Raw genomic sequence first — 17714 nt, 5'->3', positions numbered from 1 at the left:
TGTGTTACTGTACCTGTTAATGACTGCTTCATCCTCAAGCAAACGGAATACTCTAGGTTTATCATTTCCAGGTTGAGGTACAGGAGTGACAGAACCAACTTCAACGAATCCGAAACCAATTTTATTAAGAGCTTCTACAGCTTCTCCTTGCTTATCAAATCCTGCAGCAATTCCAACAGGGTTATTCAATTTTAATGTTCCCAGTGAGGTGCTCTAGAATGAAACTAAAAAAATTTAGAAAATATGATCAAATGCTATAAATAATGAACACTACAGAAATTCTGAACTATGAAGTAAAAGTTTCCACTGTCTTACCATAGTATCTGGATCTTTATATTTGCTTCTCAAGACAAAACCATATTTTGAGACTGTTACAGCAAAATTGTGTGAAAATTCAGGATCAACTTTATGCAAGGCAGGCATCAAAAATTTCTCATAAAATATCTCATTTTCTTGGAAAATATTTAATGCTACAAACATGCCTGCAGCACCACCCGAAACTAAAATCAGGGATTTTATTTTGTTCTGTGGAAAGAAAGAACAAAAATATACAGTTTAAATATGAAGACCAACGATGTAATAATTTATTACATGTATGTGTATCTTACTGAAATCAGCTCTGATGCTTAATCTTTAACTAAAATTGAATAAGTAAAATCAAAGACGTTTGGGACATGTTAACACTACGGTAACGGACTGAAGATTACTAAGGGTGTTGAAGTATTACCAAAATGTATATTTAGTGCTCACTTTGAACCATTACGTAATGATGTTGCATGTGATGTTATATGTCGGCGGTGTGTTTGAAAGTTGGCATGTAGGAAGAGGGCATTCTGATGCAGGTTTTCACTCAATGTATTGTTCTCTGTTGTATATTTCAATGTCAAGGGAGTGTTATTTGTAGAAGACTGTTGTGTGTGTTAGATATGTGATGGATCCGATAGAGAAGTTTAACAGATGTACATCAACAGAGGAGATGCATGACATACTGAGCATTATAATGTTTGTTCAGAAGTATTGCGTATAAGCAGAATAAGTTAAGTGACAAAAATGTGGAAAGCCTAGAAAGTGGCTCCAACCACTAGCAATGATGATTTTATCTGACACTGTAGGGATGATAACTTTTGGAAACTGATTTGGTACTGAACTTGGTTCAAAACATTTAATCTAGCAATATCAGTTTTTAACTTACGATTTTTGTTATTGATCATCTGCATCACTTTGTTCCCACAGAAAAATCATTCAATTACTGATTGTTTGGGAAGGGACAGAGCAGAAGTTTTACATTTCAAAGTATTTTCTGTTTGTTACAATTAATCAAAAGGAGTACTTTCACATTTTTTAAAAACTTAATTTATGTTAGTATTTTGTTTGTTGGAGGAAACTGGGAACTGGTTGGTGGGAGGGGTTTTTGATTTTTGGGGTTGACAATGGTAAGCACAGGTAGTTGTTTACGGGAAAGTATGTGTTGTTTGGGTTTTGTGTTGAACTGTGTTTGTGTGTTGATTTTTTGTTTTTGTGTAAGTCTAGATATTTTTGGTATGGTGATGTTTTCTGGAGAGTAAAATACTGGTATTTTGTTAAGATACATCTACTGAGTGTTTGGGTTTTTTTTATGAAAGTATTTGCATTATTTGGTGGGTATAATCAATTTCGTTTTAGCTATATAGGCACACTGAAGCTAATGGTACCAGATGTCCAATCATATTGGCACATTATTTTGTTTCTTTGCAATTGGTGGGCACTGGGGAGTCCACTTTAGTGATGCAGGACAAGTGCAAATAATAATAATAATAATAATAATAATAATAATAATAATAGTGTTACATCATACCGTAAACAGCATTGTTTTGTAGTTCATGAGTATTATGGATTACATTTGAGCTATATAGGTGGAGTGAATTGGTCAATACTTGCATTTACATTGCCATACCCTTCCCCCTCCTGCATATATCAGTAATTCATTGTTAGCTGGTATTGTGGAATTCAGCTACTACATAATAGTTAAATAGATAATACCACCCCTTTGAGTTGGTTAGAAAGAAAGAAGAAAGTGTGTGATGTTAATGGATTTTTTTACATTTGAGAAGGAGGAAGTTAGTTTTAGCTACAGTTTATTTCCATCCAAACTCCCCTCAATTCACTGTGGGTGTCCCATTAATTATGTACTGGTAAATTTCTGTTATTGTTTGCATATTATGGTTGCGAGGGTGACTTCACAGTTGTTATTTTGGATTTAGAGGAGTTGCATATATCCACCGTTTTGATGACATCGCTAGAAGAAACCAATAACCAGTATCGAACACTTCAGTATTCCCACATTTCTACAATACACGAAGAATATAAAATACTCCACCAACCCCCACAATTTGACATCAGACACCTTTCTAAATATTCATTGTGTTTAATAATGAAACTGCCCTCAGTTAGATTTGAATATTAGTCAGTGAATATCTAATTAAATAATTTTCATTTGGGAGGGAAACATGGACCAGATTAGGGCATCACATTAACTCATGCACAAAATGTATCCCATAGCTATAACAATAAGGAAGACTCTTTAAAGATATGGAATGAATTAAGTTATGCTAATGGGCAAAAACAGCCACTGCAGCCTGCTTCTGTACAGTATACTAAAACAAATTAGGACTAGTGTCAATTTATTTGAAACGATAATTATGAGAATTACTTCTAGACTATGTTATACACATACAGTAAGTGAGAAGAAGCTGCCCTGAAAAAGGATTCTGCTCCTCCTCTTAAATTACAAGGTTCCCATTTTGACTAGTACAGTACTGTTGTTGTTGTTGTTGTGGTCTTCAGTCCTGAGACTGGTTTGATGCAGCTCTCCATGCTACTCCCTTCTGCGCAAGCTGCTTCATCTTCCAGTACCTACTGCAACCTACATCCTTCTGAATCTGCTTGGTGTATTCATCTCTTGGTCTCCCTCCATGAATTTTACCCTCCACGCTGCCCTCCAATACTAAATTGGTGATCCCTTGATGCCTCAAAACATGTCCTACCAACCGATCCCTTCTTCTAGTCAAGTTGTGCCACAAACTTCTCTTCTCCCCAATCCTATTAAACACCTCCTCATTAGTTATGTGATCTACCCATCTAATCTTCAGCATTCTTCTGTAGCACCACATTTCGAAAGCTTCTATTCTCTTCTTGTCCTAACTATTTATCGTCCATGTTTCATTTCTATAGTAACCAAAACCAACTGCGGGAACGCCTTGGGCTGCGGATCGGAGCCGCCAGGCGGGGAAGCCGCCGGCGGTGGAGCACGCACCACCGGGTAAACACAGGACGAGTCGGGCAACAGACCAACGGCAACTGACAACAACCGACCACGACCGATTATGACCGACACAACAAGGAAGAGATAAACAATGGAGACTTGTGGAAACCACAACACCAAACACAAACAGTAAATCCAGTCAGAACCAGAGCCAGGCAAATGTCAACAACGAGCAACGACCAGAATGCAGTACCGCTGAGATAGAAACGAAATCCATAGTGAGTACCAGACTGACTGGACTAGGGCAGAGCAGGTCCCTATATACGAAACCGGAGGGCGCAGCTATTGGCCGCTGTATACACGTGGCTTAGCGGTGGCGCCCACGCAGCGCGAGAGCCGCTGTGCGGACAAGCCGCTGCGGAGGCGGATCCCTCTATGGGCTGACCACGTCCATTTGTTCTGGCACAAGTTCGACTTCCGCGGTGGAAGGTACTAGAACTTCCATACATGGCTACACTCCACACAAATACTTTCAGAAATGATTTCCTGACACTTAAATCAATACTCGATGTTAACAAATTTCTCTTCTTCAGAATCGCTTTCCTTGCCATTGCCAGTCTACATTTTATATCCTCTCTACTTCGACCATCATCAGTTATTTTGCTCCCCAAATAGCAAAACTCCTTTACTACTTTAAGCGTCTCATTTCCTAATCTAATACCCTCAACATCACCAGACTTAATTTGACTACATTCCATTATCCTCGTTTTGCTTTTGTTGATGTTCATCTTATATCCCCCCTTCAAGACACTATCCATTCCATTCAACTGCTCTTCCAAGTCCTTTGCTGTCTCTGACGGAACTACAATGTCATCGGCGAACCTCAAAGTTTTTATTTCTTCTCCATAGATTTTAGTACCTACTCCAAATTTTTCTTTTGTTTCCTTTACTGCTTGCTCAATATACAGATTGAAGAGCATCAAGGAAAGGCTACAACCCTGTCTCACTCCCTTCCCAACCACTGCTTCCTGTACAAATTGTAAATAGCCTTTCGCTCCCTGTATTTTACCCCTGCCACCTTCAGGAATTGAAAGAGAGTATTCCAGTCAACATGTCAAAAGCTTTAAGTCTACCAATGCTAGAACCATTGGTTTGTCTTTCCTTAATCTTTCTTCTTAGATAAGTCGTAGGGTCAGTATTGCCTCAAGTGTTCAAACATTTCTACGGAATCCAACTGATAGTTCGGTAATTTTCACATCTGTCAACACCTGCTTTCTTTGGAATTGGAATTATTATATTCTGCTTGAAGTCGGAGGGTATTTTGCCTGTATCACACATCTTGCTCACCAGATGGTAGAGTTTTGTCAGGACTGGCTCTCCCAAGGCTGTCAGTAGTTCTCATGGAATGTTGTCTACTCCCGGGGCCTTGTTTCGACTTAGGTCTTTCAGTGCTCTGTCAAACTCTTCATGCAGTATCATATCTCCCATTTCATCTTCATCTACATCCTCTTCCATTTCCATAACATTGTCCTCAAGAACATCGCCGGTATAGACCCTTCCACCTTTCTGCTTTCCCTTCTTTGCTTAGAACTGGGTTTCCATCTGAGCTCTTGATATTCATACAAGTGGTTCTCTTTTCTCCAAAGGTCTCTTTTAATTTTCCTGTAGGCAATATCTATCTTACCCGTCGTGAGATAAGCCTCTACATCCTTACATTTGTCCTCTAGCCATCCCTGCTTAGCCATTTTGCACTTCCTGTCGATCTCATTTTTGAGACGTTTGTATTCTTTTTCCCTGCTTCATTTACTGCATTTTTGTATTTTCTCCTTTCATCAATTAAATTCTGTATCTATTCTGTTACCCAAGGATTTCTACTAGCCCTCATCTTTTTACCTACTTGATCCTCTGCTGTCTTCAGTATTTCATCCCTCAAAGCTACCCATTCTTTTTCTACTGTATTTCTTTCCCCCATTCCTGTCAATTGTTCCCTTATGCTCTCCCTGAAACTCTGTACAACCTCTGGTTCTTTCAGTTTATCCAGGTCCCATCTCCTTAAATTCCCACATTGTTGCCGTTTCTGCAGTTTTAATCTACTGTTGGTAACCAATAGATTGTGGTCAGAGTCCACATCTGCCCCTGGAAATGTCTTACAATTTAAAACCTGGTTCCTAAATCTCTGTCTTACCATTATATAATCTATCTGAAACCTTCTGGTATCTCCAGGCTTCTTCCATGAATACAACCTCCTTTTATGATTCTTGAACCTAGTGTTAGCTATGATTAAGTTATGCTCTGTGCAAAATTCTACCAGGCAGCTTCCTCTTTCATTTCTTAGCTCCAATCCATATTCACCAACTACGTTTCCTTCCCTTCCTTTTCCTACTGTCGAATTCCAGTCACCCGTGACTATTAAATTTTCGACTCCCTTCACTACCTGAATAGTTTCTTTTATCTCATCATACATTTCATCAATTTCTTCATCATCTGCAGAGCTAGTTAGCATATAAACTTGTACTACTGTAGTAGGCGTGGGCTTCGTGTCTATCTTGGCCACAACAATGAGTTCACTATGCTGTTTGTAGTACCTTACCCGCACTCCTAATTTTTTTTTTTAAATTCATTATTAAACCTACTCCTGCATTAACCCTATTTGATTTTGTATTTATAACCCTGCATTCACCTGACCAAAAGTCTTGTTCCTCCTGCCTCCGAACTTCACTAATTCCCACTATATCTAACTTTAACCTATCCATTTCTCTTTTTAAATTTTGTAACCTGTGATGTCACCGCCAGACACCACACTTGCTAGGTGGTAGCCTTTAAATCGGCCGCGGTCCATTAGTATACGCCGGACCCGCGTGTCGCCACTGTCAGTGATTGCAGACTGAGCGCCGCCACACGGCAGGTCTAGAGAGACTTACTAGCACTCGCCCCAGTTGTACAGCCGACTTTGCTAGCGAAGTTACACTGACCAATACGCTCTCATTTGCCGATACGATAGTTAGCATAGCCTTCAGCTACGTCATTTGCTACGACCTAGCAAGGCGCCATAGCATTGGATATTATTTTATATTGTGGTTATAACATGTACCGTCAAGAGAGATGTTCTACAATTGTGGATTAAAGTTAAGTATTATATCAACTACGTACTTTATTTGCTACTATTAATTCCCTTAACTGTTCCAGACCTCACGCCAGCCTGCATGAGCTTAAGCGCGTGCCTTTCGGCTTCCTCTCATTGTGACTTGGCTGTCTAGCCAAGTCACAACATAACCTACCTACCCGATTAAGGGATCTGACATTCCACGCTCCGATCCGTAGAACGCCTGTTTTCTTTTTCCTGATAACGATATCCTCTTGAGTAGTCCCCACCCGGAGATCCGAATGGGGGACTATTTTACCTCTGGAATATTTTACCCAAGAGGGCGCCATCATAATTTAATCATACAGTAAAGCTGCATGCCCTCAGAAAAAATTACGGCTGTGGTTTCCCCTTGCTTTCAGCAGTTTACAGTGCCACAACAGCAAGTCCGTTTTGGTTAGTGTTGCAGGGCCAGATCAGTCAATCATCCAGACTGTTACCCCTGGGTCATTCCATGTCAAGTCACCCAGGCCTTGACACCAACCATGTCAGATTTTGATGAAACTTGGTACAATTACTTCTTTTATCATCCTGAAAGCACTTGTAAAATTTTTTTGCTCTATCTCTTATAGTTTTTTTTTATAAATTTTTAAAGTTTTTAGATTTGGCGTTGTTTCAGCAGTCGGAAATTGTAACTTAACATGTCCTCACAACTAAAAAAATTTGTATATTAAAGAATACTCAAGATATCAGTATGAAATTTTGGAATAAGTTTGTGTATTATATCTAAATGTTAAAAAAAAATTACCATACAGATATATTAAAATCTTCCAAATGAAAAAAAAATTACAAGTTTTTCTTTTTTTTTAGCTAACGGATGTTTAGTTTTACAAAAACTGCAATATCTAGAGTCTCAGACCTGATAGAAAGCTCAAATTTGTTTTAAAATACTCTTAATTGTATAGGCTATTAGATAAAAGAAAAGTTATGTTGGCTTTTTAACCTGTTTAATAGTTATCTAATTTTTAAAATAATATTAATTATATTTTAAAAACAAAAAATACCAAGTGACTTAGACACCGAAAATAAGTTTTTGTCTTCTTGGAGTAGCAATGTACACTTGGATTTTGTTTTGTTACTCCTGTGTTTTGAAGTAAAAAATTATTACAGTGTTAAATAGTGCTTGGATAGTATTTTATTAAGTTTATTCGAACTCTCAGTAAGTACTGTTACTTAGTTTACAGAGATTCTTTTCCAATATCCTATAAAATTAACCAGAACAGTAATCAGACCAAAAGTGAAATCAGTATGTCAGATATTCAAACCTGTAGTGTAGGGTTATTTAAAAAATCTGACTGTTTCCAAACAACCTACACACCTTCAAAAAAGTTACAACCAGTATCAGAATTGAGTGAGGAAGAAAAAGATTTGATCCACTTACGATCTGGAATTAATCTGTGTGAATTTAAGAATATATGTTCACACCACAGCTACTACTTTTTAAATGTTTTTGAAAAGAATCAAACAACATGTGTTGACCCACTAAAAAAACACAAAAAGCCCATCAAAAAATCGTTGAGAAGTGTAGGCTTGGATCTTTCTAAACAATTACTGACAAAAAATATTAGCATAAAACCCGGACAAAAGCTTTGCTCAACATGCCGTAACTTTTGTGAGGAAAAATTAATAGTTAAAGTCAATGAAAGTGAAACAGATGATGAAGTCATGGTTGAATTAGAATCATTGGAATCCAGAAATGAATCCCTCGTACAAACAAACATTGCTCTTGATTATTTAGGTTTAACACCGATAAAGCTTCATGGCTTGTCAGAACAAAGTAAAGGGTCTTATTTTAAAAGGAAGGTTAGCAGTATTGAAAAGACGGCAAAAAAGGCAGTTTCAAAAGCATTAAAATATGATGCACCAAGTTCTGATGATGACGAAGAAGATACAAGTGTGGTTGAGAAAGCAAAGGATTTTGATGTAATGATTTCTCTTATGAAAGAGAAGATTTCATCTGTTGGGAGGTCTAGAAAAATCCAGATTCTGACCTTGGCTCCAGATTCTTGGAGTCGAAATAAAGTGATGAAAGAATTTAATGTAAGTGAGTACATGGTGCGACAAGCTAGAAAGCTAAAATCTGAAAAGAGTATTTTGGAAACTCCTGGTCCAAAAAAAGGTAAAACTCTTTCTGAAAATACAGTAAGACTTGTAACAGATTTTTATGAAAAGGATGAAAGTTGCAGAGTGCTACCTGGAACGAAAGACAAAGTAAGTGTTCAAGAAAATGTGTACATGCAAAAAAGACTCATTTTGTGTAACTTGAGAGAACTCTATTATTATTTCAAATAGGAGAATCCCGAGGTAGAAGTAGGATTTTCAAAATTTTGTTTCTTGAGACCTAAATGGTGTATCCTTGCTGGTGCTGCAGGCACACACACTGTATGTGTATGCAGTATCCACCAGAATGTTAAACTATTACTGGATGCTGTGAAAATTTAAGAATCTTATAAGGACCTAATTAAGATGCTTGTGTGCAACACAGAAAACCAAAACTGCATGCTACATCATTGCAACAGCTGTCCTGCAAATACTGCACTAACAGAGTGCTTAACTGAAACACTAAGTGAATATTATGATTTAGAAGAAGAAATTGTAATCAGTCAGTGGGTTAACACAGACAGGGCAGAAATGATCAAACAGTCTATCAGTGTTGAAGACTACATTTCTTTATTGGTTAGGTCATTGGAAAAGCTCACCCCGAACTCGTTTATAGCAAAATCCCAATCAGCAGCCTTTAAAACATTGAAAGAAGACCCACCACCCCAAACAGCAATTATTGTGATGGATTTCAGTGAAAATTATTCCTTTGTTATACAAAATGAGATCCAAAATTACCACTGGAATAGATATGGTTGTACTCTACACCCAGTTGGAGCTTTTCTAAGAAATGAGGAAAACAATGTTTTTGTTTCCAACCACTGTTTTATTAGTGATGACGAAGAACGTGACACTGGTTTTGTTAACTTTGTACAAAAAGAAATTACAAAGTCGCTGTCATTACATCATACTGACATTGACTCAGTTCACTACTTTACAGATGGTTGTGCTGGGCAGTACAAAAATAGAAACAGTTTTAAAAATTTGACTGAACACTTGAGAGACTAATTTGAAGGCCCAACACTCTTTTTTTGCAACGAGTCATCGGAAGTCAATTTGTGATGGCCTAGGAGGAACTATTAAAAGAATTTTAAGGAAAGCCAGTCTACAGCTTTCAGACAAAGAACAAATAATGACAGCAATCGATGTGTATAAGTTTTGTGAAAAAAATATTGAAAACATTCATTTTCACTTTATTGACAAAAAAGAAGCTGATTTGCTACGGTTAAAACTAGAAAAACGTTTTTCAGCAACCCGAACCATTCCTGGAACAAGAAGTTTTCATAACTTCAAACCACTTCCAACAAACAACCTTGAAATTAGAAGGACTACAGATAGTGTAAAACCCTCCTTAGTCTTTTCTTTCCATTCTTCTTCTGATTGGGTTCGTGTTGAACCATCCATAAATAGCTATGTGGCTGCAAATTATGATGGTAACTGGTACTTTGGACGGGTAAAAACAATATTCAATGATGAAGAAGATGCAGAAATTCTATTTCTACATCCTTCAGGACCTGCTGCATCATTTTATTGGCCTGAAAGAGAAGATTCCTGCATAGTGCCTTTGGAGCACATAGTCTGTGTAGTAGACGCACCTCAATCAAGCAGCACTGGGAGAATGTATTACTTCAAAAAAGACTGTATCAAAAGAACTGAAAGCTCTTGGATGAAGTGGAAAAACAGTTTGAATCAGCATTAATGTTTATTAAAAAGACAAAATTACTCAAAAAATTCAATGTTTCAAGCAATCAGTTGGGTTATACATAAGTGTCGTAAGTATCTTTCTACATAATTCTAATGTAATCTACTATAATTAATAAACATGTTAAAAAGCCATCATTATTTTTGTTTTATCGAGTAGCCTATATGTTTAAGAGTAAATTAAAACAAATTTGAGCATTCTATCAGGTCTGAGACTCTAGATATTGCAATTCTTATAAAACAAAACATCCGTTAAAAAAAAAAAAAAGAAAAAAATACATATATTTTTTTTTCATAGAAAATATTAATATATTTTAATAGCATCATTTTTATCTTCAAATGTGTATAATAAATAAACTTGCTGCAAAAATTCATGATGTTATCTAAAAGAGTTTTTAAGATAAGCAAATTTAAAGTTTTGAATACAAATTAAATTGACCATTTCCGAAGGTTCAGAAAACGCAAAACATAAAAACTTTAAAAATTTATAAAAAGAAAACTGTAAGAGATACAGCAAAAAAAAATTGCAGGTGTTGTCAGGATGGTATTAGAACCATTTGAGCCAAATTTCATGAAAATCTCAGGAGGTGGGTGTAAAATTTATTTTTTATTGGGTGATTTGATATGGAATGACCCCCCTGCAACTACTGAAAAGGCTGCTGCCCCTCTTCAGGAACCACACATTTGTCTGGCCTCTCAACAGATACCCCTCTGTTGTGGTTGCACCTACGGTACGGCTATCTGTATTGTTGAGGTACGCAAGCCTCCCCACCAACGGCAAGGTCCATGGTTCATGGACATAAATTCACTTAGATTCAGAAATTAATCACCTGAAGTACATGTTCCAAGAAAACGGCGACAGTTCATGTGTTATGAAGGCAGCATTCTAAAACAAAAGAAAATGTGACAATGTCGAATGCTCACATGGTGAGTCCCCGAATGTATTCCTTCCTTTCTGTGATACTACATTGAGTGAAATAGGCAAATTCCTAGGAAGACAAGGTATAAGACCTATTTTTTGACCCCCTAAGAAAATAAAGGAGATGCTACTCCCTAGTAATGACAATTTTGGCCTCAGCAACCATTTCTGACCGCTGTGAAGAACATCCATGACAACTGAGAACTGAAGAAATCTGCAGTTGCTGACCATAGCCTCCAAACACATATTTATTGTTTCATGGAACAAACATTTAGTCCCAGACTTCAATATGCTGGCACTGTGTAACTAAAGAGGCTGTGTGAGAACTTTGATTATCTTTGATTGTGACAGCGGATATAATCTTGGTGGCACGTGGAAGCGAGCTCTCGATGCAGAAATTTTAGTCATGATGTTTACACTACTATGAGAGCAGTGGCACCACCAGTGGAGATGCTGACTTCATCTGCAACAGCATTACATAATTACTGACCAGTCAGAAGCCATCTGTGGGCTACATAAGGCCTCCAGCGCAGCAGTTTTGACAGTCAGCTGCTCCTGACAAAGACAACTGGGGTAATTGTAAAATGCTTGAAGTTTTACCCTGAACTTACACTGCAAGAAATCCGAAAATGTTTTATACAACAGTGCAGTAGTGAAAGACTTTATTCTCGTGAATTTATATAGTTTTAAGCAGAACCGAAGGTACCTCAAACACTATCCTCTCCTGTGTCCCTGTCTCCTCTGCGGGAAGTACAGGATCTGCATTACTCAGCCACTTGACTGTGAGTGGTGTGTCAATGCTAGGTCTATGTGTCCTGTGCAGGGAACAGAGAGTATTCAGGCTGCTGTACCGATCCCCCTGTAATAAGCTGTAGATGCTTTCTTTCAAAGCCAAAAATGAGTCTGAGCCAGTGGGACTCAATTCGCCTATTGGGAAACCTGCTTTATCCTGTCTCAAAGGGAGGCAAATGCGAAAGGGTAAGGGGTCTACTAACCATCAGCATATCAAATGTATGGTGAATAATGGTACCTCTTAGGGAAATGGCAGCAAGGTACAGGCTGGAATACCATATGCACTCAGTGTGAATACCTGGGGGCCTTATTCAACATGCTGAAAAGACTATCCCAGCAGCTACTGAGGAACGTGGTGCTGCACACTGAGGCACACACTGGAACAAATGATGCCTCTCTCTGGGCTCTGAGGTCATACCTGCATCATTCCAGCAACTGGCAGAGAAGATTGAGAAGGAAGACGAGCCTCGAGCAAGGAGTTTCAATGAAGCTTAAATTTGCAACATTGTCCCCAGAACTGATTATGGTACCCTGGTTTGGAGTTGAGATGAAGCACGGAACCAGACACTACAAAGGTTCTGTGACAAGCTAGGTTGTGCCATAGGATTGAGTCTCCCTAAATGGTTCAGGTATGCACTACATGTCACAGGCTGCTACCCAGGTAGCTGCTGTAGGAGACTCAGAAGTATTTGTGTAAGATCCGAAGGAAACACAGACCCTCCAGGGACGTAGACCGAGTTAATGTATACATTACCAGTGACTGATAAATAGTCCTATTTATAATGCATTTCAATTTATCATGCAGCTTTATAATAAAATTTGCTACTTGCCATGTAGGTAACACAGCTTTTAATTTCTAAACACCCAAACTCAGAGAGGTTGAAAAAAGTCAGCCAAATAGTTGCAAAGAAAGTATTTTCATAATTTTAAAATTATCTTTTCAGAAGGTGTAATGGACATGCTGATTACATTAAACAGAGCCAAACGGCTCGTCATATTTGACATCCACCTTAAGAACACAAATAATCACACAACATTACTTAGGATTGAGGCACTATAGTATAGTGCACATCAAATGCCAAGTTGACTTGTGTACAACAGACCACAGGGATTCTACCTGGATTACTATACTTGGCATTTGATCTGTCCACCTGTAGTACTACACTGCCAAAATCCTAAGCTATGGCTTGTAATTATTTGTGTTCTTAAGATGGATGTCGAATATGCCGATACCTGTTTGGGTTTATTTAATGTACTTAATCAGCATGTGGCTTAAGGTCTATTATACCTACTGAAGAAGACAATTTAAAAACTGTAAAAACCCAATATATGGTTCCTATAAACCTTTATTTGCAACTGCTTGCCTGATTTTTTCAACCTCTACACTTTACTGCCACACAGTTGCTGAAGTTGGATCCATGTTTATCATTCTAAATATCTGTATAATTTCTAAGAGTGACTCATTTAGGTACATTTTTAACTTTCTTTTCAGTTAATTGCGATTCTCAATTTCTTGTTTATGTACGTAATATGACAATACTTTAGCAGTTTGGTTGGAAATCATCATCATGTCATGGGTCAGAATTAACGCCTGATGAAGATGATGGAGGCAGTCATCATGAGCTTACGATTTTATTCATATTTGATTTGGCAAATCAGTCACGAACATTTTATTCCATAGCTCTGTCATGGAAGACTTCATTACCAAGTGTTACTACTTTTCAGTAACTATGATATTTCATGACAGTAGTAGTGAGGCAGACTGCTAAATTCAAATCATTGCCCACTGAATATAAGCAAAAAAATTACCATTCAAAGCAGACGGGCACTGCAATGCCAACTTGAGACATAACTTAAATTGATATTAAATTTCTTTAGCAATTTGTGTCTCAGGTTGGCATATGCAGTGCCTGTCTACTTTGAATGGTAAATGTTTTGCTTATCTTCAAAGGGCAATGATTTGAATGTAGCAGTCTGCCTCACTACTACTGTCATGAAATATTTGAACATCATTAACCTACTAGTTCATTCATTTCAAACCTAATAATGTTTGCTTTGATCTTGGCTTTTTTCTTTTTTTTAACAGTGCATGGTTTTAGCCTTCATGATGACACAACGAACAATTTCGCAACGTTACTTGTAACACACTTTTAAATCTTGAGTCAGCATGAAATAAAGAGGCTCTCTCCCCCTGGTCAATGATATTTCGAACCCATATGTTAGCCACTCTGTTTCTTGGCATCCATTGTAATTGTTCCTGATATGTTGTAAATGAAAACTGGATTCATAATACTGTACAAATATTTTACTTCTGTCTTTCTTATTAAACTTACGTCATTGTTTTTCCTGTTAATTCCTTTCTGAATACTGTGATTGAATTACCATTTATCACTGCTTCCCCCTTCTTAACTAAACTTGACTAATGGTGAAATTTCTGTTGCTGCCTTTACAGCATAGGAGGCATGCAGTGCACTATTGGAGAACTCATGTCTATTTTGCAAAACAAAGTTGAATTTAGAAATTACTATCAATCAGTACCTATTTACAGTCTGGTTAATAGTACATTACTGTGGCAAACAAACTGCAGCTGAACGTTTAGTAACTCTCACTGCCTTGGATCAGTATTATCTGAAGTCAATCAACGTGGGAATCTACTCACATAACGACTCATCAATTGTAAATCTAATATCACCTCTGACTGCTAGAAAAAGTTAAATACACTGGTAGAGGCACATACACCACTAGAACTGTTAATTTAGATGTTCCCAAGGCTACTAACAGCACTCGCAGAAATATTCAGTGCAGTATGCATTTAGGCTACTTCTTTGGCCTGGTACTTTATCCCACTTAGATGTACACAGTCACCACATTTCCCTTCTGTAATGCCAACAGTAATGGGGCACTGTAGTCATTTCGGTTCATCTGTGCAATCTGAGTAATATATTAAGCTATGTATACGATGACAACGAATTTTTTTGAATTTTTCTGTTTCCCATTGTGAAACAAATCTATTACTCTAACATCACAGAAATCCCAATTTATCGTTATCTTCACTGTAATGACGGCCAACGAAAATGGAAATTGTAAACGCTATTACTTGAAGTAAATTAAATAATCACTGAAAATAATGAAATACAACTATCCAAATGTTATCCCAAACCAAAATAATGTTAAGAAACAAAAATATAGGCCGGAATAATCAAGGTAATTGCAGCGAAGTAACGATGTTACTCATGACATTCGCTAATCCAACGCATTATTCTCGTCAAATCCAATGGGTAACTTCAACCATTACAGTATATTTTTCCCAATCAGCAGCTACTCACCAAAGACATTGTCCCTCTCTGGCAGTGCAGTTTCGGTTTAGTTCATAACACAAAATTTTGCACTATAAAATAATATGCCTTCTTTATAACATCAAACTTAACAGCTTTATAGCTTTAAATAAGACGACTGCATTCACGCAAGAAAATTTTTCTTTCAAAACATTGTGTACAAAATATGATTGTAAAGCAATCACAACCTCAAATTTTACTACAACAAGTAACAGCCGTCACGACTAGCAAAACATACATTGCGCCCTCCAAAGTTTACTATTGAAGAAAACACGCTCATGAAACGCCAAAGAGTCAAGGTTTTCTGTTCCAGAGGCAATGCGTATTAAGCGGAGTTCACACGCGTCTAATGTGGCGCCACAGCTTTCAATATGACGTACATTGAAATCATGTGGATGTTATAGTGCAGCCTTAGAACTGTGCCAAAAGCTAAATACAAGGAAGATGAAACCCAAATATTGGATCCGAAAATATTTTTTCACACAAGGATAAAACAAGGGGAAACAAACAAATTTATAAAAGAAATAACACTCAGTGATGAAAATGCCGTCTGCAATGGCAAAGATTTCAAAATCTTACTATATTCAGTGACATAGTCATTTCGAATAACTAATTTTTTTTTATTTTATAAGCTGCCACATCACACTCTGGAACTATTTCCTGACTAGGATCCACAATTTATATAATGCTTGGTGTCACAAATTACGAAGTCCGTACGACTCGCTTTTTGATTAAATATATTAAGCAGCAGCAGTTATAACACGATAACTGCGACAGAATGCTCGTGTTTTGAAATACTGCCCGCCAGGGAACAATGGTGGCACGAAAGTGGCGCAATAAAGTACAACCAAGCTGAACTGTTTGTGGCATGACAAAAGTTGCGACTCTTAAGTTGTGCCACTAAAAACTGGGAATTCACACATGTAACTATAATGCAACTGCAGTATGCCACTAGCTGTGGCGACACTTTCGTTGAGTGTGTGATCCTGGATTTCTACCTACGACCACACGCACGTGTTTTTCCGTGTTTCTGGTGGTATTCACATAAAAAATACAGACAAATGGTGCTGGCTGCACCATGCGTTTTCGCATGCTGTGCACTTGCAGACAGCTGCGTTTACGCATCGAGAATGGGCTGGGTAGCATTCGTTCTGCGTTTTTTTTTCACGCTGGCCGGTGGCTACACATGCGCAAAAAACTCTACGATTTTATCATCTATCTGGGGGAAGTGGCCTCACAGCAAGTATCCAGAATTATATGTATTAATCGCGCGCGTGTTGCACTGGGCTTGTTATTGATTTTGTGACAGCAATGACGTCTATAACATTATTATGCTTATTTAAGGGCTGTTCGACATCCGTTCTTTCATTCCTGTGTTAGTAGTTGTGAGAAGCTGTCAACTAATAGGAACAATTTTCAATTAAATTTCAACATTTTTTCTACAGCCTGAATCATATCACAGCATGAATTTATGGTACTATAAGTATAACAATAAAAAAACAGTATTTGTTTAGTCAATAAAAAAATATTCTATCATTCCAGTACATTACTGGAGATAATTCCTTAATAATCGAACAATCGCATTTGTGAAGTTCCCTCATTCTGATGTAGGATAGGATCAGTAACTTGGGGTTTTATAATCTTTATTTTGCTTCAGTATAGTTTCCATTCACCACCTATTGCTCTGCATTCGTAGGTACTATGCAGACGATGAGAAAAGCAGTGTCGAAGAAAACCACCGTCCCTACTTATGATTACAAAGTCCATATAACTCCAGTAACAAGATAAACCTGTAAATCTCTATTAATAACGGCCAAAGTGAGTGCTTCCTCCCTCCATTGAAAATGTTTGTTTGTAGATACTGATGTTTTATTCCGGTCCTTTACATTCATTGTGTAACCAAGCCCACATTTACGTTGGTAGTATATCTACTACTAGTTCGTGCAGCTTATATCACAAGTAAAACAGCCAGAAATGTGCTAAGTCCAACCCGAAATATTACGAGATTCACACAGGCAACACACTGTTACAAAACGAGTTCACATTCGGCCCTTTTCAGTGGATTCTTCGAAAGAAGATGTTCGCCAAAATGTTCTGTACATGCATACGGAACACCTCAAGCAGAATATTCACAAAGTCCGATAGATTCACACGCGGTTTATTCTGCAACCGACATTCAAAAAACCTCTAAAAACTTCACCGTAATGTCCGTAATTGCATCTGCTAGCAAGGCGACTTCTAAAATTATAGTCTTAATACTTTCTCTAGGTTCTCAACTGGATAGTTGAGTTCAATATATTGTTGCATGTTAACAGTTTCTAAGTGTGACAAAGCGTACTAGTAATGTGAAGCAGAAATCTTATAACAACGACTAATTCAGAAAGCAAATTATTTCTCAATAAATGGTTTCACATGTGAAATGTGGTGTAATCCTTTACATTTCCCAGTATGCAGAGTTTCAACTTCAATGCAATTATCATGTGG

General features: G+C 37.5%; 1 protein-coding gene across 4 annotated transcripts in view; it reads right to left on the bottom strand.

The window, feature by feature from the left end:
* LOC126235670 (dihydroorotate dehydrogenase (quinone), mitochondrial) overlaps positions 1-15711 on the bottom strand; it is a 54985-nt gene extending 39274 nt beyond the window's left edge. The window contains exons 1-3 of one of the 4 annotated variants that reach the window (XM_049944395.1): positions 15611-15711; positions 316-525; positions 14-213 (exon numbers count right to left, since the gene is read on the bottom strand). In XM_049944395.1, coding sequence (XP_049800352.1) covers positions 14-213; positions 316-480 — 365 coding nt within the window. In that variant the 5' untranslated portion in view covers positions 481-525; positions 15611-15711. The other 3 variants (XM_049944393.1, XM_049944394.1, XM_049944396.1) reach the window with 3 other exon arrangements.
* Positions 15712-17714: the final 2003 nt, after the last annotated feature.

The sequence above is a fragment of the Schistocerca nitens genome, chromosome 2, assembly GCF_023898315.1.
Source record: "Schistocerca nitens isolate TAMUIC-IGC-003100 chromosome 2, iqSchNite1.1, whole genome shotgun sequence".
In the NCBI taxonomy this organism is placed as follows: domain Eukaryota; kingdom Metazoa; phylum Arthropoda; class Insecta; order Orthoptera; family Acrididae; genus Schistocerca; species Schistocerca nitens.
Note: the sequence above shows the minus strand (reverse complement) of the source record. Positions and strands in the feature narration are given on the sequence as shown.